Source organism: Sebastes fasciatus, chromosome 14 (genome assembly GCF_043250625.1).
Source record: "Sebastes fasciatus isolate fSebFas1 chromosome 14, fSebFas1.pri, whole genome shotgun sequence".
Classification (NCBI taxonomy): domain Eukaryota; kingdom Metazoa; phylum Chordata; class Actinopteri; order Perciformes; family Sebastidae; genus Sebastes; species Sebastes fasciatus.
This window is the reverse complement of record NC_133808.1, coordinates 17,000,476-17,026,574: the sequence shown is the minus strand read 5'-3', so window position 1 is coordinate 17,026,574 and position 26,099 is coordinate 17,000,476. Positions and strand designations below refer to the sequence as shown.

At 39.1% G+C, this 26,099-nt stretch overlaps 1 protein-coding gene across 3 annotated transcripts; it reads left to right on the top strand.

Annotated features, from left to right (window-relative positions):
* Window positions 1–3,970: 3,970 nt before the first annotated feature.
* itga6a (integrin, alpha 6a) lies at window positions 3,971–25,600 on the top strand. Of its 3 annotated transcripts, XM_074659301.1 has the most exons (26): window positions 3,971–4,266; window positions 13,447–13,571; window positions 13,675–13,754; window positions 13,840–14,101; window positions 14,300–14,431; window positions 15,794–16,007; window positions 16,188–16,381; window positions 16,463–16,557; window positions 17,398–17,525; window positions 17,603–17,692; window positions 17,784–17,845; window positions 17,946–18,115; window positions 18,534–18,677; window positions 18,767–18,882; window positions 19,363–19,525; window positions 20,474–20,560; window positions 20,642–20,721; window positions 20,824–20,901; window positions 20,992–21,094; window positions 21,200–21,382; window positions 21,486–21,569; window positions 21,998–22,105; window positions 22,191–22,289; window positions 22,381–22,506; window positions 24,169–24,296; window positions 24,744–24,883. In XM_074659301.1, exons 1-25 carry the CDS (start codon window positions 4,076–4,078, stop codon window positions 24,274–24,276), a joined length of 3,222 nt encoding a protein of 1,073 aa, XP_074515402.1. In that variant the 5' UTR covers window positions 3,971–4,075; the 3' UTR covers window positions 24,277–24,296; window positions 24,744–24,883. The 3 variants fall into 3 exon arrangements, with proteins under 3 accessions (XP_074515402.1, XP_074515401.1, XP_074515400.1); XM_074659300.1 differs by lacking the exon at window positions 24,169–24,296 and having other exon boundaries at window positions 21,200–21,376; window positions 24,744–25,600; XM_074659299.1 differs by lacking the exon at window positions 24,169–24,296 and having other exon boundaries at window positions 24,744–25,600.
* The last annotated feature ends 499 nt before the right edge of the window (window positions 25,601–26,099 follow it).

The following is a 26,099-nucleotide window of genomic DNA, read 5'->3' as shown; positions in this document are numbered from 1 at the left end:
GACCTTCCTCAAGTCAGCGTTCACTTTGTTCGTACTAAAGTGCAGCTAATCTGTGAAGAAAAGCCTCGTCACCTGCAGGGGTCCACCTGTTCGACCTGCACCATCTCTCCGGTTTCTCTGTTCCCACTGACCTGAGACAATACGAGGCCGGGCAGCTTCACCTCCTCTCACAGATCGTGTTACACAACCACCCAGGGCTAAAGTGGACATGAAAGTGCTGTTTGTATGGATGGGTGAAACCAGGTAAAGGCAGCTACACATCTACAGAGACACACACAGACCATACTCAGCAAGCAATTTAAGCAATCGATTGTTTGTTCTTTAGATTTATCAATAGAAGATTTACAGTTTTGCAAGCATGCAAAGATGTACTTACATTTGTCATATCTCTACACTGTACCTCATCAGTTGTGTTGGAATGTAATTTTTGTAGGTTGCATCTGTAGTGCTGCAACTAACAATTATTTTGATTGTCGATTAATCTGTTGATTATTTTCTGGATTAATCGATCAATCAGTGTTTCCCAAAGCCCAAGATGACGTCCTCAAATGTTTGGTTTTGTCCACAACTCAAAGATATTCAGTTTACTGTCATAGAGGAGTAAAGAAACCAGAAAATATTCACATTTAAGAAGCTGGAATCAGAGAACTTTTGCTTTGTTTTCTTAAAAAATTACACAAACCAATTAATCGATTATCAAAATAGTTGGCAACTAATCGATTATCATTGCTGTTTTACTCATCTGTTCCTATAAAACAAATATAAATGCACTGCAAATTAGCTTCGGCTATGTAAGCCATGCCATGCATGATATGATGTGTATCTGTCCATATAAAAGCTCTTAATTTGTTTTGATTGGCTCATCAAAATTACCGTGAAATAGCAGGAATAATGATGCAATCAGTGTTAATCAGTGTCTAATTAATATTTAATTCAATTGAGGGATACAATTTCTAAAGGTCATAAAATGTTTTATTGTCATTGCACAATTGCTGATTCTACTGGGTTAATATGGAGCATACAAATGTCGGATCCTGACTGTATAGTGGACTTGTACTGCTCCACATCATGTTTGTCAGATAGACACTAAGGATTATGACTCTAAGGATTAAACATTAGGACCAGATCTAAGATACTGCACAGTACTTCAAAGTGAAATGTGACGATTTAGGACAGAGAGAAACAGGTGAAGGATTTCATAAAAAAGAACTGGGAAAGTTTCATGGTGTTATCTATTAGTTAAATTTTCTTTACCATATTCACCTGCGGTGTCTTCAAAATGTATGGCATTTTACAATCCATATCTTTAAAGGCCGTTTTCTCAAAATGAGTTTCTTCTCACACTGTGAGCCAGAAATCTCCACTTTAATAGCACTTACTTACACCAAACTTTCCAGTGTCATTCATATCTATATTCTGAAGGTTTTTACAGAGGGGTTTGTTCATATATCATTCATAGCATGATTTATACAACATTATATTCCTAAAAACATGGCGAAAATTTACTTTTTATTGCTGTTGATGGTATTTTCTGATTTATTTATCTATTTATTATTGTGATAAAAAGGGATATCCAAAAATCCCTCGGTAAAAACCTTTGACTTTAATATGTCAACAAAATTAAACTTTTTGAACCTGGCTTTAGCCAACGTTCAGATTTTTGTTCTGTAAATTGATGCAAATTAGCACATATTTAATAAGATAATGCCTTGTTTTCATATTTAAACATGAAAAATTCAGAAAACTTGTAATACAAAAAATATTTGTCTTAATGTAAGTAATCAACTGGGGAAGTTTCATGGTAATATCTATTAGTTTAATATTTTACCCTATTCACCTGGAGTGTCCGACAGAGACTGGGACGCCTAGTTGTATGAATGAGGTGACGCATCTTTATCAATGAAAGAATTATCTTTCATTAATAAGAGGTCACTGGAATGGTTACATCAGTGAAGAGGCTTGTGATGCATCTGTTACCAAACCCACAGCAACAGAGATGCCATTCACATATTTCTCACACCAAAACCCTCCCAAAGTCATTTGCTGCAATTAGGAATGTGGTTTAAACCGCAACACACACCCCTCTGCCACTGCCTGCCAACACACAGAGAAACACACACTTTCTGACTTCAACAATGCCCACATTGTGTTGTGTTCTGCTGAGGGATTGTGGCTCAGACTGGTTCAAACTTCACACCAGCATCAAACAGATACTTTGATAAAGTGAGCGGGCGATACAATGAAGCTGTTTTATGTTTCCTGCAGGTTCGGACGACAACAAAGCTGCCGGCTCATATCACTGCTGCTGGTGGGTGGAAACATCAAACCTCTTAAATGCCGGCTTTTCAGGAGCTATGAAGGATCATCTTCATACTTTAGGATAAAGAATTTCTTAAACCTGGATGATGATAAACACCACAAAGCACCACAAAAACAGCAATGATGAGCTTTTTGATGTGAAGTCAGTGTTGGGATGTCCTGAGGTGACTGAACATCTCTCTCATGAACACAGAACCACAAAACCTTTTCTGTATATTATTACTTATTTATGAACATGGTCCTTAGCAGGTGTTATTAATGAGAGCATGCATTAATATTTTATTCATTCTTGGATGCCCTAAACCAGACTGTATTGTCCATTTTCAAGTGGTCACACAGTAAATCTGTTTTTTTTCCTAATAAATCCTGATAGTGACTGAAATGCCATCCCATCCAAAGATAGTTCAGCCTGTTAGTGACCGACAGCCACTTGTCTCCTTCTCTGGCTGAATCTGGGAGGTTTATTTGTTCAGCTGAGTGAAACACTTGTTGTTTATCTGCTTCCACCCAACTGAAATAGCAAAACAACCTTAGTGTGTCATTTGTCTTCTTGTATATAAACCTATAGATACTTTGTATACGACTGATCACAGCCCTGTCTTTTATTTATATATATATATATATATATATACTGTATATAAAACAACTCAAGCTACGCAATGTTAAAATACAGATTTCATATATCATAGTTTGATTCTAATGGCATTATTGTTTTATTGTTTATTGTTTTTGAGTCTTTGAATAAGGCATTTAGAAGGAAAAGGAGAAATTCATTTAAATTGTCATATGATATACAGGAAGATAAGATTTGATCTTGGTGATATCATTTTGTCAAAAGCTATTCTATTATTTCTCAACCATCTCTGACACAATCTTTTCTTGTAAACTTCTGACTTTATTCTCATAATATTAAGATTTTTTTCTCGTAAACTTCTGACTTTATTCTCATAATATTCCAACTTTTTTCCTCGTAAACCTATTACTTTATTCTCGTAATATTATTTCTTTATCTCGAAATTTCAAATTTAGTTTCTTTTTTCCCCTCAATGTGGCCCTAATACTCCGTCGTAGGTTATACATGTAAATCTCCACATTAATAGCATACACCAAACTTTCCAGTGTCATTCCTATCTATATTCTGAAGGTTTTTACAGAGGGGTTTGTTCATATATCATTCATAGCCTGATTTATACAACATTATATTCCTAAAAACATGGCGAAAATTGACTTTTTATGGCTGTTGATGGTATTTTCTGATTTATTTATCTATTTATATTTGTGATGAAACGGGATATCCAAAATTCCCAAAATAGGCTGCTGTTCTCAACTATCTCTGACAAAAAAAATTCTCATAAACTTCTGACTTTACTCTCATTATATTACAACTTTTTTTCCATAAACTTCTGACTTTATTCTCGTAACATTATGACTTTATTCTTGAAATCTCAAATTTAGTTTTTTTTACCTCAATGTGGCCCTAATACTCCGTCGTAGGTTATACATGTAAACATATACCTCAAATTTTATATGATCTAAAAAAATGCTGACTGTCCCTTTACTGTAACAGGCTGCTGTTCTTCCTGCTGTTGGCCCTGGTGGCCGGAGGCGGCGCTGTGGAGCTCAGAGCCCGGCTGGAGATCAACCAGCAGCTTCAGCCTACCCTTCAGTCAAACAGCACCGGGCAGAGCGGAGAGGAGCAGCGGGTCAGCGGCTCAGAACTTTGGACCACTGCAACACATCTGGACTATACGCTGCAATGCTGCTGTTGCTGCAGAGAGGACCCTCTGCTGCTTATGTTGCACTTTTATTATTTCATTTTCTGGAGCCAACTTTGGTGCATGCCTTCAACCTGGACACCAGTCATGTCATCAGGAAAGCCGGAGAGCCTGGGAGTCTGTTCGGGTTTTCTCTCGCCATGCACCGGCAGCTCAACCCGGATAAAACAATGTGAGTAATGCATTTAACTCTCTCTACTGCTCTGTGTGCTTTCATCTGCCTCTGGTTGTGGTTGTTAAAAGTCCACCTGAAGGGACAAGTTCAGTTAAATTACTCACAGAAGTCAATCTTAACTTTTAAAAGATCCATAACTTAATTTCCATCTGTCTAAAAGGTCATCTTGTGCAGGAAGCATTTTGTTAATTTAGAGATTCTGCCTTTGCAAGAATAATAAACTGATTTACATCCGCTGGTTGTGATGTCAGGCAACCTATAAAAGTTACTGTAGTAACTGTGTTTTTGTGTTTTTGTCATGTTTTGTTCTAATTTTCAATAGAAGTCTCCCTGTGGTGCTTTACATACAAAATGTTAAACACCCTAAAGACAACAAGTGAATAAACAATGGTTATAACTGTGATGCAAATAAGGTCAAACTGAAGGAGCACTGAGAGGAGAGCTGTAGTGTTGCAGCTGTTGGTCGATTAATCGGTTATTATATACACTATTTTGTGAATCAATTGATAATTTAGGCAATTTATCAAGACAAGAAGTAAGTAGTGATTATCTGGATCGCTTGTGGGGATTTGCTGCTTTACTCATTTTTATAACATTGTAAATTAAGCAGCTTTGGACTGTTTGTGAGAGTAAACGAGCAATTTGCACCCTATTTTCTGACATGTTATTGACTAATAATAAAAAAAAAGAATTGATAGATTAATTTATATTTAAAATAATGGTTATAAACCAAAGATAAATGATTGATATTTAAACTTTTTTTGAAGTCACAGCTTTTTCTCAAAGTATTTAGTGAGTTACATTTAGTTTTTTCACTGTTAATATCCTTTATTTCCTGCCAATGAGTGGTGTTTGGTGGGGTTCTCTGTAAAACTGTTCAACAGTAAGCAGGTGTATTTCCACACCAAATAAACCTGTAAAGTTTGATTTATGAGCGGCACTGAGGAGGGATGACTTCAGTGAGTGTTAAGTTGACTAATGCATCCTCTGTTCTCAGCTGTTACACATTTCAGGCAGACATTCACACGTGCCCAAATAAGAGTAAAACAGTGGTTAGATTGTAAAGCAGCATTTCAAGGATTCCTGCCTATGCTACAGTAAATAATTCCCTTTGGCCAGCCCTGAGGGAGGAGAACAGACAGCAGTGTAGTGATCCTGCATGGTCAACCTGCCACACAGAGTGTAACAGGGGTAAAGTGAAGAGAGGGGATGGCATGTCAAAGCCTGCGACCTGCGTGAGGCTGCATGCAAGAGCTGCTTTGTTATCCACTGGTTAGCAGACATAAGACCCTGCAGCATGTTGAGAAACAGAGAGCCCGGATAAGAAGCCCTGATAACAGGACTGGGAGAAATTTCCCAAAGATCACATAGATTAGGCTCAATATGTGAAATCTTTATCTAACAAGTGTTTTGACTACTGTGCAAAGGCAGCTCATGGTGTAGTCGTGAGTCTACTGGCCATGCAAAACCTGAAAAAGATGTCTTACAAAGATTCTTCTGTGCACAAAGAAGCCGGCATCCTTGACATTTGTCAGAGTTGACAAGAGTCAAGAGAGCGAAAGTCATATTTGTCGGGCAAACAGAGGCTCGAAATGTGACACTGGTCTGATAGTTTGGTTTTCAGCCAGTAAAAGTAAGAGGAGAGTGAAGATTCACTTCTCTTACATGAGGATCTGTGAGGAAGCTGCTCCAGTTTTACTACATACTTCACAAAATCTTCACAAGACACGTGCAAAAACTGCTTCTTGAGAACAGAAACAAACAGCATTAATGCATCAGCTCATTATTTTTGGGGATTGGAGGCACTATTGATTATTCGAATGAAAGAAATTAATCAGCAACAATTTTGCTAATAGTTTTTTTAAAGGCTGCAACTAACGATTATTTCCATTGTTAATCTGTTGATTATATTCCCAATTAGTTGTTTGGTCTAGTTGGCGATCGATTTAATAGTTGACATCTTATCAATTAATCGTTGCAGCTCTAATTGTTTTCAAGGAAAATGCTAAATAAATGTCTGGTTCTGACCTCTCAAATGTGAAGATTTACATGCTTTTTCATCATATATGATAGTAAACTGAATATTTTGGAGTTTTGAACTTTTGTTCAGACAAAAAAATAACTCTTAAGACATCACCTTGGGTTCTGGACACTTAAAATGGGCATTTTTACTATTCTCGGACATTTTATAGGCGTATCAACTATAGCTTCAACACTAGAAAATAAAAAAATAGAAAATAGAAAAATTGTGAAAAATTACGCAAGATGACACCGTCAAATGTTCTTGTTGTCTGAGCCACCAAAACTGAGAAATATTCAGTTTACAATCACACTTGACAAAGAACGCATAACATCCTCGTGATTAAGAAGCTTGAATTAGTGAAAGTTTGTCATTTTTGCTTAAAAAGTGAAAAAATTGTTTCCTATTCATTGTCGACCCAAATGCTTCGAAGCTTCGACCGTTGCCATGGTAATCATACTCCAAATCAGTATTTGAATGCTTTGTTTGTTTTTTTAGTATGAAAGTATGTTATAATAATGTATAAATCCCCAAATAACCCATGTAATAAGGAATAATCTCACAACATTTTCATTATTCATATTCAACACGAATTATTATTAGTTATTCTAGAGGTGCGTGTGTGTACAGTTGTGCGGCAGCGGCACTGTCTGAAACGGGGGAGATGGAGACAAACAGAAGAACATGTTAACCTGCTTTGCCGCGCTGCACCACGAAACTTCGAATATTTCTCATCGAAGCTTCGAAGCCCAAAAAATGGTATTCGGGACAGTCCTACTAATGAATAATCAACTATAATTGTTTCAGCTCTACTGACAATTAACTTATTTACAACAACATACCGTATGTTACTGTGTTACTGTAACGAAACGCTCAACGCTGCACGTTATTGTAACTGACAGAAGTTCCCCCTCCACGGCCACGATCTCAGCTCCAAATCCTCATGTGACCCTGAGATTATCAGCCGGACGAGTCAAGTGAGAGCTCAGTAGAGCACTCAGGAGTAGGTAATGAACAGCAGCCCTGTCTAACTTAAAGCTGCGAGCCACATTGAAGCCAGCAACGCGTCACACACTCTGCATCTGTCTCTTTTTGTTCTTATATGAACATGTTTCTGATGATCACTAGCAGCTGTAAAACTCTACAGGCTGTCACTGCGTACAGTAATATACTCTAATGTCAAACCCCCAACTGGCCTTTCATCCCTTCAGAGCTAAAAGCCAAACCCACTTTACTGCAATTAAAAAACAAATCTTCTGGCGATTAAAGTGATTTGTTTTTCATATTGCTTACAACCATTTGTGCAACTCTCCCCATGTTGTTCCTCTAATGGGTTCATTGAAAGCAGCTTCTCACAGTGTTTATGGTGTTATTAGGCCTTCCTTCTCACATTGGTTTGTGATGGGAGGAAGAAACACGGACATCCATGTTTCAACATGAGACTGAACATAATGTGGCGTCTCGCAGAGAGGCAACTGGATGCCTCTTCCATGAATAATGTGTCGGGTTAATGATGTGGATATAACATCCTCTGAATGAAACCAGAGAAAAAGGGACATTTGACTGGACATGCACGGCCATCTGTGCACATGTAACCTGATAGATTAAAACGCATCAGTGAATCATTAGTCGAGACATTCCTGACAAACTTCCCTCTGAAGTTTGAAAGAGATTGAAAATATGGTTAATAAACAAAGGCGACTTTGTCTTTGTTTTAAACTTTATTCTTTACTTAAAGTTGATCTTGATCTGTAGTGAATATTCATGATTTCTTCTGTGATGTGTACCCAGCCAATCAGCACCAATCAAAGTATGCGTGTGTGTGTGTAAACTGAAACAGTTAGAACAGCTGCAGCAGTTCTTGTGGCTTTGAGTGCACAGCTGTGAGAGCACTGGACCACATCTGTTAACAAAGACCAGTGAGATCACTGTGTAAACCCACACCAGTCACTGTGTGTTCGCATTTACACTACACTGAAAGACACGCTGCATGATGGGACGTGGTTTCACACACTGTTGCCTGGCCGATGCTGGATTCAGACTCTGTAGCGGTTGTAGTGTAGGAGTCTATATCAGCATTGCATGCAAACATTGCATTCATTTCTGCTGCAGGAAGTAAGATAAACTACAGGAATTACGCCTGTTTCCAAACTGAAAAACTAGTGTCTGCTAGACGGGCGTGTTGCATTGCCAGTTACTTGCTAAATTCTACAACTGTCACTTTCCAGAGTAGCTCTGCTATTAAATCGAAGGAGTTTTCCTTCACCTGTGTTACTGTCTCTTCATAAATGTGGTGCCTTCCTGCATAACCACCTGTGAAATCTAAATAGGGCTGAAACTAACAAATATTTTCGTTAAAGATATCTTGATAATCACTTTGTGTATAAGATGTCAGGAAATAGTGGAAAAATCCTGTTGAAATTTCCCACAACTGAAGGTTATCTAATTTGATAGCTTGTTGAATTTGACAAACCAGCCGGTTAGACTGTTATCAAGTCATTAAATGTGAGATATCAGTGGTTGTAGTGTTCTCATGCAGTGCGTTGAAACTCTGACTAAAATACCAAGTTAAACCGCAGCCAATGAAGACAGAGTCGTAGTGAGGTTGACCATTTACTGTCACACTTCCTCATTGACATGCTGGTGAAAACCTTAAATAAAAGAATACAAAAATATTCAGTCTGTTTTTTAACTAAATGCATTGTCCATACAGTAGCTGTAAATATGAATATACACTCTATAGTAGCAGTTATCATGGCTACTGGCATTGTTTTAGCTTGTATACAATTGTAAACAAAAACGTTTTTAAACAACTTATCAAACTTATCCGAAATCTTGACTACTATATGATCCTTAACGTGTCTACCATCAAATGAATCAACTTATGGCATTGCCTCTATGATGCTTCAATGTGGATGCTAGCGGATTGAATTCAGACCGTGCTCACGTCTGCCATGCTTTCTACTAAACCAGAGTTGCGTTCGAGAAGTCCAAAAATTACGTCCTAACGTCTTTTCCTAACCACTTTTCCATGACCTCGATGGAAAACGTCATGAGGTCAAGGAAAGATGAGCAGGAGAATTCATAAGGACTTAGGAAAAGACAACCGCGGTGTTCAGAGAATCCGACTGCACTTTCACTAGGCTCCGTAATTATGATGCGACAGCGGCGGATGTTAGTGACGCAAGTCTGCCGTGGTGAAACTACAATGTTCTGAAGATAGACTACAAAAGGCGCCTTTTGTAGTCCGTGAATGACAGGAACTGACAAATAATATGAATTCACACATGAATTTCTTTAACTGTAAATTAATTATTCCCATCTCGTTTTTTACATATATATGCTTAAAGAAGAACAAATTAAATAAATGCCTTGAAAGGCAACACAGTGGTTATAAGCCTTATAGATGAGGGTCAGAAGGGGCCTGCTACACCCACAGGTAGGTTTTATCAGCGATTAACATGGTCGATCACCGAAAGAAGAAATAAAAGAAGACGACAGCGCAGCGTGACCATGACCGCGACCGTAGTAATAGTATGACAGGAGCAAAATGGGTGGAGGTCGGGGGCGATGGATGGAACACAAAACACAGGGTTTTCACCCAGGAACCCGGGATTCACATCCCATGTGTGTAGTTGTCTTTGTTTTCAAAGCGTTAAGTTTCACTTTTCAAACGTAATTGTTTTAAGCCGAAACACAATCTTTTTCCCTAAACTTAAGTGGTTTTGTTGCCTAAAGCTAAACAAGCTGTTTTGTTTGTGTTCAGAATGTAACGTTTCATTCAGTTTTACAATGTGTTGGAAGTTTCTTTTAAGTTTCACTTTTACAGCGTAGTAGGCGTAGCAGGCCCCTGCTGAACCACATGTATGAGGCTTATACATTTAATGATCTGATAACAGTTGAATCGGGTGCAGTCCAAACCCAAAAATATTCTGTTTACTGTCATATATGACAAAGAAAAGCATCAAATCCTGACATTTGAGAAGCTGATTCATTTTCTGTTGATTGACTAATCAATTAATCTTTGCTGCTCTTAATCTAAAGCAGTCTCATTTAATGTATTGTTTCAACTCTGAGGTAATCTCCGAGTCTGTAGATTGCAGTGGTGTTATGTTGGAAAATATTATTATATAATATATATCTGTATATCAAATATAAAATAACAACATCATCAATGTGCCTAATGTTCCGTAGTTCTTGTAGCTCTAAACTACTGTAGCTCAGAAGCTGAAATGTCAAACTGAATCTCACTTTGTAAAGGCTCTTGTTTGTATTTGCATATCACTGGGCTTTGTTTGAGGAGAGAGTTTGCTGTTTGGTCTTCAGTCTCACATCAGACCTCCTCAGGAGAGTCCTCGTTTAACAAATGAAGAGCCACGGAGCCGTATGGTCCCACAGATCAGTAGGTTACTGGGGGAACTTCAGAGTCACAGGGAAGAGAAAAGGGTGGAGAGGATTTCCTCTCCACCCTTTGAGAAAATTCCAATACAGTAAGAATGCTGGTCAGCTCACACATGATGGTGCAGCTTACCATTGTGTCATGTGCTATTTGCATTATTGTTCCATAGGGCTGCCCCCTCTCAGTCGATTAGTCGACTAATCAGTCGTTTTGGTCTTAGTCGACTAAGATTTCTTCATTCGATTAGTCATTTTTTATGCTTTTTTTCATGCTGAATGACTTCTTTCCAAGAAACGTATGATCATTTCTGGTAAACACAAGATTTAAAGTGTGTGATTCTTTGTGGAGAAACTCAGTTTTATAGATCTGTCGATTAAATTAACTAATTGATTAGTTGACAAAATCGTACAAGTGTTAGTCGACTAAGACTTTCTTTGGTCAGCACTCATTTACCCCAAATCACAAAGGTAAAAACTCTTATTTCAGTAATTTTGACAATCATACTAATGATACTATACTTTAGTGTGAAACATCTTATGTGGCCTCATCAGACAGATTTTTTTTTTTTTTTAAATTGACTTGGGCTACCCAGTCATTAGTGACTGATGGATCCGGTAGTTTTCAAGGTTACAGTAGAAGTTTTCAGAGATGGAGGAACAGTTTTAAGTCCAAATCAAGCCCAAGTCTCAAGTCTTTATAAGTCCATGGTGAGTCAGTTTAAGTCTGGATGCTCACCAAATGTCACATTTCAGAATTGTGTGTTAATAGTTTAGATGTATAGTTGAGTTGTTTAATAGCCATGACACAAAGTCTCTTTAATTGATATGCATAATCATACTGCAGCTATGCAAGTTCGGTCCATCATTGCCTTATATTTATTTAAAACTGGCGGTCATCAGCTAAAAGTGGAAAACCGGCCTTTGTTTGTTTTTGTCTGAAATTAAGAACCCATTGTTTAAAAATTACTAAGAAATTAGAGTGACAGACATGTCTCCATTGTCATGTAAACTGCGTATGTACCGTGCAAGAGCAGAAAGACAGACATAACAACAGAAGCGGTGTTGGCGGTTCACGGTGAACAAGATGTTGTGGCAATTCGAAGGTTAAATACAAAACTATGAACTTGTTGTGAGAAATAGAAAATGTAGTCTAATATAAGGTGATTCCAAGTGGACTTTTATTCTTTGAGGGAAATGTGCTTCTCTGTTGATTTCTCGTTATGACTTTTCTATGCAGGATGAACTCAGGCTGCCACTGACAGGAAATAATACAACCTGTTTTGGTTTTCTCTCTCCATCTCTCAAGTTCTGCAATATACAGCTTGCAAGATCAGCAAGTTGTCACCACATTTCAATTATGTTCATTTGATGTGCTGCAAAAAGACGTGATAATACACAAAGAGAAAGCAACCAAATTAAATAATCCAGTGTTGTTGTTCTGCCGTCCAGAACATCTCCAGTAAATGAATAATAGGCTAGTTACATTATTAAGATTTTTTCCATTTATATTTTTTTACCTGCAGATTTAGTCAGGTCCCAAGTCATTCATTACATCAAATTGTAGATAAAACTCCAAATTCACAAATATTGTGATCTGAGTTCATTTAAAATCACATTCTGTGAGAGATATCTCAGATATTTTGTCTGTGTCAAGTTGTGTAAAAGAAAAGTTGATGAACCCCTTTCATCAGATAAGTGTTGCTGATGTCATCCCAGAGGCGGTTGTCACCCTTGAAACACATCGTCTCTTCATGCTGGTTGAGGCTGCGAGAGGATGTGGGTTTAGGGGAGACGCTGTGTTCAATGAACTCTGTTTGAGCTGAACATGCTCCAAATTGTCTGCTTCACTGCTTCTTTGCCCTCCGCAGAATGACAGGACAATAGTCTACTGTCCCGTAACGAGGTTTTGTTTCTTATCACAAAATACAACAGCTCTTTGTACACAACCAGCTTTTCACAGCCTGCTAAATCATCCTTCCTGTTAAATATGCAATATGTGCATTAATCAAAGACATGTAGAGAAACAGCTTTATGTCTGTTATGTTCATTTTTACTACTATTAAGTAATAGCACCAGAGGGGACAGAGCTTACAGGCTCTGGAAGGACCCGCCAAAGTCAGAATCATCTTTTAAATCTCTTCCTATAACACTCAATTAGTCCCACATAGGAACTAATTGAGACATAGCAACTCCTCTTCATCCTCAATGAAGATTTCCTTTAATTTGTCACCTATTTATATTGTTATTAATTCATTTATTGCTTTTATTTGATAGTCTCAGTTTAGATATAGACATGAAACAGAGAGAGAGAGAGAGAGAGAGAGAGAGAGGGGTATGGGGGTATGACCTTAACTTCACCATTAGGCCCTACATTGTTCTTAATTATTGTTGATACGACAATTATAGAGGTATTTGCAGCACAGCTACATGTAATTTAATTGGAGAAAAATGTTCATCTGAAACACATGTCACCTTTTACTGTCAGTGGGCTGTTTTCTAGACTTAACTTTGACGATGAAATGAAGAAGTGAAACCAATTACCCTAACAACCGTAGCAACAATATCAGCTTTGCAAGACAGCCGACCGGAAATGCCATCACTGTCACTATCAGAATAGTCTATCTTCTCACATACATGTATTAAATTCAAGAAGCTGCTGAAGGTGATGACCGGTAGCTACATCAAAAAGTAAATCTCAGTATTTAGTCTTGGAATGCTTCAGAAAATAATAATTTGATTATATGTTTTTTTTTCTTCAGGCTGTTGATTGGAGCACCCAGAGCCAGAGCGTTGGGAAAACAGACCGCCAACATAACAGGAGGCCTTTATAAATGTGAAATCAGTCAGTCCAATGATTGTGAGCGCATTGAGTTTGATAATGAAGGTGAGTTATCTGTTTGTCTCTCTACATATACTGTACTGTTTCAAAAGGTCTACAATGAATATAAACGCTCACCCCTTTGTCTTGTGTTGCTGAATTTTGAAAGAGAACGTACGTGTCGAGAACAAGGAGAATCAGTGGATGGGGGTGACGGTTCAGAGCCAGGGACCTGGGGGAAAGATTGTGGTGAGTCAAACTGAGCGTCAGTCCTGGTGTGGTCTATCTGCTACTGAGGTATGAAGTTAAACTCAGCTGCGTTTTGAAATTTCAGACTTGTGCTCATCGCTATCAGAGGCGCATGTTTGTGAACACGCCTCAGGAGTCCCGGGACATCACCGGACGCTGTTACGTCCTGAGTCAGGACCTGACCATCGACTCGTCCTCTGATGAGGATGGAGGTAACTGGAACTTCTGCGAGGGCCGAGCCAGAGGCCACGAGATGTTCGGATCTTGCCAGCAGGGATTGGCTGCCACCTTCACCAAGGACTACCATTATGTGGTGTTTGGAGCACCAGGAGCTTACAACTGGAAAGGTCACTAACAACACACACACACATACACACACACACACACACACACACACACACACACACACACACACACACACACACACACACACACACACACACACACACACACACAGTGCTTTACAGTATTTACTGGGAGAGTCAACTTTCTCATTCTGTTAAAATAAGTAATGGGTTGTTTGTACTCTGTTTTTTTATTCTAAGGCATTGTAAGAGTGGAGCAAAAGAACAACACTTTGCTAGAGATGGGAGTGTACGATGACGGCCCGTTTGAAGTTGGAGATGAACATCTCTTGAACCCTGAGCTTGTGCCTGTACCTGCCAACAGCTACCTCGGTGAGTGTCTGCCCACAAAACGGATGTAGCAACTGCACATGTGTGGGTCACATGTATCCTGTGGTTGGTTCAGTGATGCACTGTGGTTACTTCCTCTGTAGCATTGCTTACAATCTGGCACATTTTACTGATATGTTTTGTAGTTTTCCCTTGAGATTAGTGTTTATTATTGCGGGAAAATCTTTGTTTTTTTTACTGCTGAAGACACGTGATCAGAGGGGGAAATTTGGAGTGAAACTAAAGTCAACTAGAAAGCAGACATTTTGACTTGTCAAACAGGAGTAACTCATAACATAATCAATTGCTGCATTGCAGTAAAAGGCCTTTTCAGCAGATATTTTGACTTGTCATAATGGGAAAAGTACAGGTGTTACTAATAACACTAACAATGGCTCTGTTCTATTCAAGTGTCCCAGTGAGATTGACCATAAATCAGCACAATACACACAATACCTGGATCCTGAAATCAAAGCAGCTATATAAAATTCTGCCATCACTATTTTCATTATTTACACCTGTGCTTTTCCTACCGCGACGTGTTAAAATGTCTTCCGTGAAAAAGTCCTATAAAGGCATAAAATGACCAAGAATACACCGAGTGGCCACTTTATTGGGCACACCTGAGCAATCTATTGCAATTCAGTACAACAGCTCTGCCATAAATTCTGCCTTTACAAAGTTTATATGTTTATATGACTTTACTGTAAATGTGTTAATTCAATTAATGTGTTACTGAGGTCATAGTTAAAGGAGCTGATGTACTGGACTACATTATATTGAGAGGTGTTTCTATTTTTTTGTCCTGGACATGTCATAGCAGGGTAAACACAGGTGTAATTGATCTAATCAATTATGGTCACATTCTATTTAGTGTGTCACAGCCATTCCAGTGACGCAGCATGCACACTACCAGGGTCCTGGCCCACCTAAATGGAACAGGGCCATAATTAATTTGATTAATTACACCTGTGAAAAGGCTGCTGTGGGCCTATTTACATACATGCCGGTGGAAGACTATACTCTGGTAGTTTGGGCAAAACGGTATTTTTCATCTGCACATCTGAAATGAGAAACATGCTTGAGAGGGAACATGCAGCTCAGGTTTTTGATTATATTTTTTAATGAAATTCATCACTCCTTTTGTTAGTAGTTTCCACAGTATTGTTACCAGTTGATTACATTTCTGCTAAAGGTTTGGAGCCACTGCAGTTAACATAAATTTGCATATTAGAACCAGGCCAACAATGGCAGGTAGCGCTGGGGAACTCACTGTTCCAGATCAGGGAGAAAAGGGGGTAAAAGAAACCTGTTCTTCAGCGTAAAATCGGATATTTATGTCTTACAACATCTTTCTCTCTGAAGGGTTCTCCCTCGACACGGGACACAGCATCACCCTGAGTCGTGGCCTGACGGTGGTGGCTGGAGCACCCAGAGCCAATCACAGTGGAGCTGTGGTCCTGTTGAAGAAACAGAGCGAAGCCTCCAGCAGACTACTGGTGGAGCACACCCTGTACGGGCCAGGACTCGCATCCTCCTTTGGCTACGATGTGGCGGTGGTGGACCTGAATGGTGATGGGTACGAAACTTTTTCACCGCCTTGATTTAATTTGTCAGAGAAACATCTGTAAAAGCTTTGAGATTTTAAAATCCTGACTTCCTTTAAGGTCACTTTATTGTAATGGTATCTTATCTGTTTCAATGGGAGGTCATGTTCTATATGAGACTTGTAAATATTTACCTCCCTTCTTTGATCTAGATGGCAAGACATAGTTGTAGGAGCCCCTCAGTTCTACATGAAAGACAGAGACGTTGGAGGAGCTGCTTACGTCTACATCAACCAGGCAGGAAGGTGGGAAGGAGTCACTCCCATCCGTCTAAACGGGACCAAAGACTCCATGTTTGGACTGGCAGTGGAGAACATTGGAGACATCAACCAAGACTCATATGAAGGTAATTTAGCTGTCATTTTGTTGCTTATTAGTGTTTTCTCTTTTAGCGTTTGTCACATAAACTGGTTTCTTTCTCATGCAGACATTGCCGTCGGAGCTCCTCATGATGACGGCGGTGCAGGGAAAGTCTACATCTATCATGGCTCTGCACAAGGAATCAAAACCAGCCCTGCACAGGTCGGTGTTGTGGAGCTTTGTTTAGTAAACCGGCTGTAATCAATATTTTCATATAAACAACGGATCACATACGGATACTAAATCACTGGGGGACCCCTTTGAAAGCTGATAATTTGTCAGTGTTGTGTTCACAGCTTATTTCTGCTGCCCACAAGTGGCCAAAATGTCAGTTATTGCAGGTTTGAGCTCTCTAGACATGCCCTGTCAGGAAACAGGAGGAGGGGGGAAACCATGGATGTATAAAGAGAACTGGATACAGCGTTGTAGGCGGGCTCCCGTTCACTTCTATGAGAGTTGCTCAGTGGCGCATGAGGCCAAAATGGCTCGACAGCCGAGTGATTAAGTACCCGATCGCCAGGTGATGTGGCTGGATGTGGATGCAGTTTTTCGCTGCGGAATCAGTTTGACATCTTCCCTCAAAAACATAGTGTAGACCATTCTGTCTGCTTCTCTCTGAAAGTGCAGTTAGTGACGGTGTGGGACTATGGTAGCTCTGACAGCTTGACGGCGTAGCAGTGGGGGGCGGGGCTTAGCGAAGCGTCAATTTGCAACCGCTGGCAGTCGGCTGGGAGGGGAAATTCTAGGTGGCTGCATCTGTATAAGAAACTTTTCATATGTTCAAAACATTGATTTGTTTTGAGGCCCAATAAAGATCAATAAAGCATTTCATTAATACATAGTCTCGCTCTGGAACCAGACTTATTGAGGTACTCCTTATCAAAGGTCTGCAACTCATTTCGGCTCCTGATGCTAAAGAAGTAACATTTCAATGTTATGTTATTTTATAAAGTTTTTTTTAAAGTTTTAATTCTCTCTTAAATTACTCCTCCTTCATTACAGGTCCTTTCAGGAAAAGAGCACAACGTGCGACTCTTTGGATATTCTCTGGCAGGGAACATGGACTTGGACAGTAACTCGTATCCAGACGTGGCTGTCGGCTCTCTGACGGACACAGCTCTGATCTACAGGTAGTTATTACATATTAGAAGTCAATTTAAACCTCACTGATTTGTACCACAAATTCATTTAACAACCTTTCTCTCAGGGCACGGCCAGTCATTAGCCTCAGGAGAGATGTCAAAATATCTCCACAGGAAATTGACCTTACAATCAAAACCTGTGGTAACAGCATTTGGTAGGTGTTTTAATATTCTTACATTTCAACAGACCTCATAATCAAAACTTCCTCTGTTAGAATTGTTAATAAATCCATGTCCTGTCCTTAGTTTCACTGTGGAGGCATGCTTCACCTGCAAAGCAAACCCTGCATCTTACAACCCAAGACTAAGTAAGTGAAATGGTAAAAAAAAACAAAAAAACACCTTCTGTTACAAATCCCAGATTTATTCAGTTGTTCTTACTTAAACCTGCTTCCCTCTTCACTGCAGCTCTCGGCTACTCTGTCGAGGCGGACGGAGATCGCAGGAAACACGGGCTTCCCTCCAGAGTGATGTTCCTCAACAAATCCCGCACTGAAACAGACTTCCAGTTTAACGGCACCTTGGACCTCCGCGGCCAAAACCAGAAATCATGCATCAAGATAACAGCCAAACTAAAGGTGAAACATATCTCCCATATAGTTACACCACAATTTAGAGAGAGCAACAGTCAGGAACAATCTGAGTTGGTCTGCGGCGCTTGTTGGAGGAATTTACTGAAAGATATGATCACACTCAGCCAATGCTTCTTGCAAAATATGTTGGAGCTAGTAAAACAGAACAGTATATTTAGGTATTTTTGTAGCAACACATCTGAGCACTCGCACACACTCGTTGAGCCGCTCAGGCAGCACTGAGGAGAGCCAATCAGGAGCCAGTTGTGATATAGACTGCAGTTAGTTTTTCCAAAAATGTCTACAGCAACGGATTGATTTTTTGGAAAATGTAAACAGAGAAAGATTTCCTCTGTATAATAAAACCCTGCGTAGAAGTAAATTTTATGCTCCATACTATGTTATTTGTTTCTGATTTGCACAGGACAACATTAAGGACAAGATGCGCAGCATTCCCATCGAGGTGTCTGCAGACATTGTGGGTACTAAACGACAGAAGACGAGGAACGGCCTCCCTCAACTCATGCCCATATTAGACTCCTCTCAACCGAGCAAAGACGTCATTGAGGTAAACATTCACACTACAACATTTATTATTAAATTAATGACAAAAGCAAAGTTTGTATTTAGTTTTGTTGTTATTTATTGTTGCTGCAGGTCAACTTTGTAAAAGAGGGATGTGGAAGAGATCATATCTGCCGGAGTAACCTGAAGATGGAATACAAATTATACTACAAACAAAGCAACCTAGACGTTTACTCCCCATTACCCACGTGAGTAAAATGTGATCTTAAAATGAGGTCAAATTCATTAATTAAATCTGCATTCAACATTTTTAATATTAACAATCACATGACTTTGTGTAAAGTTAAACAACCGCTTGTATTTCCAATCCCAATGAGAGTCAACATCTAGCTCAGCCACAATTAACTGTTTGTTTTGGTTTTTGGGTCACACATACTGTAGGCAGTATGGTGGAGTCTCACTGTTCCAACAAACCACTGATATGAAAGCAAAGCCAGAAAATATAACTTACATTCACCAGAAACATGACTCTAATGCTGCTCCACCTACATGTATGTTGCTCTGTGTCTGCTGGATGTACAAGTGGGCAATGGTTTTCATAAAATGTTTGTCATAACAGCTTGATAAGCCAATTTTAATATATGAAAACATAAATATATTCAACATTTGAAATGCTTTTTTCCATCAAACTCAACTTGAGGTGTGTGGTTATGTTTGTGTATTTGCAGCAAGAACAACGTCCCTGTGTTTCATCTGAATTACGAGAGGAAGGACTTGGCTGTGCGTGTGACAGTCAACAACATGAATGAAGATGATGCTTACGAGGCAAAGCTGGTGGGGACTTTCCCAGATACGCTGTCTTATTCTGGAGTGCGCTCACATCAAACAACGGTAAACAAGACCACCCCTGAACAAAAGTATAAGTGCAACGTTACAGCAACACTAGGGAACCCACGTGCACGAATACCACCTACAAATGAGATAAACTGTTGCTCCACTAGTGGAGCAAAAAGTAAGATTTGGCCTGAGGGTGGCGCTTAAATTTTATCGTTACCATTTTAACATGGGCTGGGGATTTTGGCCGTCGCCATCTTGGTTTTTGCAACCAGAATTGATACGAGAGGGTGGAGCAACCGAACGCTGAATACGACATTTTTAGTCGACCAAAAAGGTTATAATGTTATGAACTGAAAACACACTGTGAAAGGGTTAAAGTTGTAAGACAAAAACACGGACAACTCCCAGACCAGACAACGCCATGGTAGCGACCTGTCAATCACAAGGTAGCCACGCCCTAAAGCATCCCCTGCTTTATGGTCTATTTTACTCTAAATTGGACCATAATTTACTAAATGAACATCATGCTGTATTGAGGGAAGACTTGAAATTAGTGATAGAGACCATAAACTCATGTTTACAATGTTTACTGAGGTAATAAATCAAGTGAAAAGTAGGCTCATTTTCTCGTTCTTCTATACAATCAGACTTCTTTTTGCAACCAGAGGAGTCGCCGCCTGCTGGCTATTAGAAAGAATGCAAGTTTAAGGTACTTCAACGAGTGTTTTACGAGTGTAAATTTGGACCTCATGGTGGCGCTAGATGAAAAGTTAGTGGATCTTTAAAGCCATTAGGATTCATCCTCTGGGGATCATAAATATTATATACGTCTAATAGTTGTGGACATAAATCAGCCGATTGGCCATTGCCTCGTGAAATACCACTGAAAAAAAGTAAGAATGTTTAAAAATGTATGCCAGAAGAACTACTACATATTCTAAGTACTTTCTGACTTACTAATTGTATAGTGACCATCCAGGTGTAAAATGTGTTCCTTTCCAGATGGAAAAGCCGATCATCTGTACAGCCAATCAGAACGGCTCTCAAGCAGACTGTGAGCTGGGGAATCCTTTTAAGAGAGACTCAAAGGTACCGACTTGTTTCACATATTCATACTGCCACTTCGTTGTTGTACTTCAAATGTGACAGATGTGTTTTATTTTCCTTCAGGCTACATTTTACATCATCCTGAGCACTGTGGGTATGACTCTCGACACCACAGAGATTGACATCGACCTGCAGCTCCAAACGTAAACACTGCTGCTGCATACTTTTTCCTGTATTTGAAGATAAGTTCTCATTAACATAAATGCAAGTATTGTACTATATTGGTGTATTTTTGTTTCTTTCAGAACAAGTGTGCAAGAAAACATTGCCCCTGTTAAAGTGAAGGCTAAAGTAATCATTGAATTGCCGTTGACGGTCAGTGGGTAAGAGTGTTAAACTGTTGTTTGACTACTAATAAACATAAAGTGCCTCCAACAGTATGTGAAATAAAGATGTTTGCTTGTTTTCATCAGGGAGGCCAGCCCTAATCAGGTTTCTTTTGGAGGTGTTGTGAAAGGTGAAAGTGCCATGAAGACAGAAGAAGAGATTGGAAGTTTGATTACTTATAAATTCAGAGTAAGTTTATTCATCTGACCTGCTTCTATTTATTATTATTATTATATCACTGCTGTCATATCATATGATAGTCTTAGTATGGTAACATATTGATTTCTCCTTCAGATAAACAACTTGTGGAAGTCTTTGCAGCCTTCAGTCAAAGCCTCGCTTCACATTCATTGGCCCAAATATAACAAAAACGGTAAATGGCTTCTGTACCTGGTGAAGATCACGGCTACAGGACCGGAGGAGGTCTTTTGCTCTCCCGAGTCTGAAATCAACTCTCTCAAACACATCCAGGTAGGAGTTTTAAACCTTTACTTACATGCATTGACTAGAAGTCAGCCATTACAGCAAACCTGCATTGCTTAATTCCTCTTTAAATTAATGAGAAGAAATGTTCTTTCAGGAGACGTTCAGGACAAAACGGGAAATTGGAGAAAGAAAAACTGTTGGCAAAATGTCTTCACTGTCAGACAAGAAACAAGTTTTGGTGAGTCTTTGTATGGATATATTCACATTTGTTTATAAACAGTTGCGAAATGTAACTAACTTTACTCAAGTGTACTGTGCCAGGGTTAATATCGTAAACTAAAACTAAAATAAGCAGTGAAAAATATTTTTTGTACACTGAAACTAAATAAAACTATATCCTAGAAAAGAAACACTAAAACTAAACTGAAATGATATTGCCTGGATAAAAAAAATTAAATTAAATAATAAAATGAAAATGAACATAAATTAATTTCAGTTTTAGTTTTTAACTTTATTGTATCACTACTGAAAAAGGAGACAGCATGAAATTCCCTCAACTTTCGTTACATTGAACCACAGAAACTGAACGGACTTGAGGATGTGAATACTTCCTCCATCACTGTTTTTAAAGGTGTAATAGATTGTTGATGTCTCTCTTCTTCCCAGACGTGTGACAGTGGGATCATATGTGTGGTGCTCCGGTGCCCCCTACAGGGCCTGGACGGTACCACAGTAGAGCTGAGATCTCGTCTCTGGAACTCGACCTTTATTGAGGTGACACACACTATTTTAATTGTTTCCACGCGTCTCATCTGTGATTTGGTATCACCGTCTTACCTTTGTTTTTGTTTTCACACAGGATTACGCCTCTATTTCAAACATGTATATCGTTGTGAAGGCCTCCCTCGTCTTCCACACTCAGGCTAAAAACATGATCCTGAGAACTCCTCACACTGATGTAAGCAGCTCAACAGCTATCAACTAATTATTAACATTTTTATCTTGGTCCTAACTCACCTGGTCTCTTGGTTTCTGGTGTTTTATTGCAGGTGACAGTGTCAGTGTCCCCTGAAGGTGCCGTAGCGCAGCACACTGGAGTTCCCTGGTGGATCATACTGGTGGCTGTTCTAGCAGGCATCTTGATTTTGGCTTTATTGGTGTTTCTGCTCTGGAAGGTGAGTACAGCACAGAGACGTTACACCTTCACGTCACCCATGTTTAGTAATTCAGGATGAAAATATATAGAGATAAAACATAAACTCTATTGAGCCCTTATTTTAGGACATTAGATCAGACAAGGTGTAGTCTGTGAAGAGTAAAAGATGTGAAAAACGTTGTAAACTTGAAAAATGAATATATTCACTTTACTTGCTAGTTTTTATTTGCTGGTTACAGATTTAAAAACAATCTGTGGTTTCATATTACTGTGAATACCTTTTATATACATTTTTGGGCTGTCAAAATATGAATTTTAAAGGCCTCACAGTGGGCTGTGGTAACCATTATGTTTTACATTTCAAGACTAAACACTAATTTGATTAATTGAAAATCAAAATATAGGAGATTAATCAACATTTAAAGGGAAAATTGCAGTTGTACTTGTGATTTTATATTATATTCTTTATAATACAAATTACAATTAGAACAATTATAAAAAGTAGAGCAACCGGACAGATGCTTTGTTCTAGGGCTATTTCTAGGGCCCCCTCTTTAGATTAGTGGACTCATCGGTCGTTTTGCTCTTAAGGCCCCAACATCAGATCACTAGATGAAGGCCGACTGTTGCGTCGCCTCACATCTCCTTTTTATTTTGGCTGACAAGTTGCATTTGGACACACCGCAAAGACTACAGCCAACGGCCAGTTACCACGCATGTTCTGCTCTTGCGTGAGAGTAAATAACTCTCCACACCAGCATGCGCCGGTAGTCTGTATTCGTCTTTCAAAAAGGGAAACAGGAAGACAGAGGACAGCGGATATACAAGCCGTTGTTATGATACGTACGTGAAACAAAGCGGTGTTTGTCGAGATGAGACGAAGATGAAAAATGAGAAGAGCCTTCTGTGTTTTTCCTCGTGACTTTACTCGTTGGCTTGCCTTCCTCCCATCCGTTTCTCTTCTCGTGTACTGATTCGTTTAAGCTGAACAGCCAATCAGAGTGATTTCTCTCACCGACGAACTCCGCCAACGACTCAACATGCTGAATTGGCCAAAAAGCCTCCGACACGGGCAGACTAGAGCCAACGGAAGAACTAGGCCGACAGACGCTTACCGATGGCCACAAACTGTCCGATGGCAAACCGTCGACTTGATGCGTCAGGGCCTTTAGTCGACTAAGATTTCTTAATTGAATTATTCATTTTTCATGCTTTGCTTATGAAACTTATGAGCACATCTCTGGTGAACGCAAGATTTAAAGTGGTTTTCTTTTTCTGATTCTTTGTGGAGAAACTCAGTTTTACAGATCTGTTGATTAAATCAACTTATCGATTAGTCGACAAAATCTAGAGTGTTATTCGACTAAGCGTTTCTTTGGTCGGGGTCAGCCCTACTTTGTTCATAACGCACACTGTTTATTGTCTGAAGAAAGAATGAATTCATTCATTCAGCCGGTGACTTAGAGGTTACAATATCCTGTAGATGTTCTGCTATGCAAGTAACATTTAGTGTTTGTCAGGTGACATTTGAGCATCAACACTGGACTCTCCAGATAACGTATTATGTTAATAAAATGTATTTTCTCTGAGATTTTGATAAAATCATAACAGCCATATTGACTATTATCACTGATTCAGTTTGTCACTCTTAACACTTGATCACCTTGTTGCTCCCCCTCAGTGTGGTTTCTTCAAGAGAGCAACAAAAGACCAATACGATGCTGCGTATCAAAAGGCAGAGATCCATGTTCAGCCCTCTGACAAAGACAAACTGTCTGCTGAGGCCTGATTTATCCTCTCTGAACAGGGGTAAAAAAAACAGCTGTCCGCATGGAGTGTGACTACTGCAGCAACTAACTAATGAACTCACTTCACAGACAAATCCGCTGACTTCATGCAGAAAAATTCAATCAGACACATATTGTACTGAGGAAAATTTACATTAACCAAAAACTTTTTAGCCTAAATGTAACATAAAATAAATATTGTATTGATAAAGTAATATTCGTACAATATGTGTCTCTGAATTTTGCCAAGAAATTAATGCATTTTCTTACCAGCAGGCTTAATATTTTCTGCTCTGCAGGTGCTTTTGCTGACATCGCTTTTACTGCTTGGCTGTTTGAATTAAAAACCGCAAAGCATGCTTAACATTCCTGCACTTCTCTCCTCTTGTTGTTTACAGTGTGCATGAACATTTGAGACATTTTTCAGTTTTTAATGATGCATCGTGTTTCTTAAAATCTCCCCTCCCAGTGTGGATTCTTCAAACGCTCCAAACAAGAGGACAGCGTCCCTCGCTACCACGCGGTGCGGATAAGAAAGGAAACTCCTCCTGAGTATAAAGATGGAAAAGCCAAGCTCGATCCTTTTGAGAAAAAGCAGTGGATGACGACTTGGGTCGACGATGAAAGTTACTCATGACTGATTTTTTCTGTTCAAATGATTTTTGCAAACAGTCTCAAGCCACAAACACGATGAACTTTGCTTTTCTTGTTCACTCGGTGAACAGCAGTGATTTTCCTTTTCAGGAATTAGTTGGGTTCATGTCTGTTTTTTTTTACACTGTATAGATGATGAAATGTTTCTTTAATGTAAGTTTTGTATATATTTAAATACTTCTGCACACTGTATATTTATTTTTTGATAAAAAATAATTTGATGCAGCCAAAGAATTTGTTTTTAGTCTTATGTGTGTCCTCGAGCAGATGGACAAAGGACAAAGTTTACTACTGTTTCTATGGAGTTGTGCTGTCTCACTAAAAGCTGAAAGTCTATGCAAGGACGGTACAGCTATCTCAGTGTCATGTGAATATAAATCAGTATTTTTTTTTCTGTTGTGTTTCATGTGTCAGTACTTTTCAACAAAATGCTTCTGTTCAATTTGGAATGACATTTAGGTACATTATAATTTCACAATAATTAAAGGTGCATAAATCTGATTGATTCTTCTCACTGTAGTGGTGTTCAGGTAGCATCCACTGTACTGTAGGTCATCACTGAAGTTCCATGTTAGGAATCCAAAGGGAAGATGGGCAATAGAAACTGAAATGTTTGTTTTATAGATTCAAAGTCTTGTTGAATTGTCAAGTGTAATAAAATGCTAAAAAGCTGATTGCTACTGCTGATTTTCAATACTATTACAAGTATAATCCTGTATAAATGTAGGGCTGCTACTATTGATCTGTTTTCTTCTGTGAAACATTTTGGAGGATCTTTGCAGAAATGTAATATAATATTCATAACTATGTTTTCATTAGTGTATAATCACCTGAAACTAATAATCATTGTGTTTTCGTTAGCTTAGAATGAGCCCTTCATATCTACAGCGTCCAACATGTTTCTACAGTAGCCCAGAACAGACAAACCAAACACTGGTTCTAGAGAGAGACTTTCATGTTTTTACGTTACCTGAAGGCCACCGTAGTTCTGACACGCTTGTGAAATTGGGGTAATGTGAGCCGCAGGGTGCAAAACCGTGGTACCGCCAGCCACCGTCTGACTTCCGTTGCTCCTAAAGTAGTATTATGGTAAGGATGGCGTCTGAGCAAGGCAAACGGCGTTACCGCGGTTTTGCACTCAGCGGCTCACGTTACCACTAGATGTTTCCAA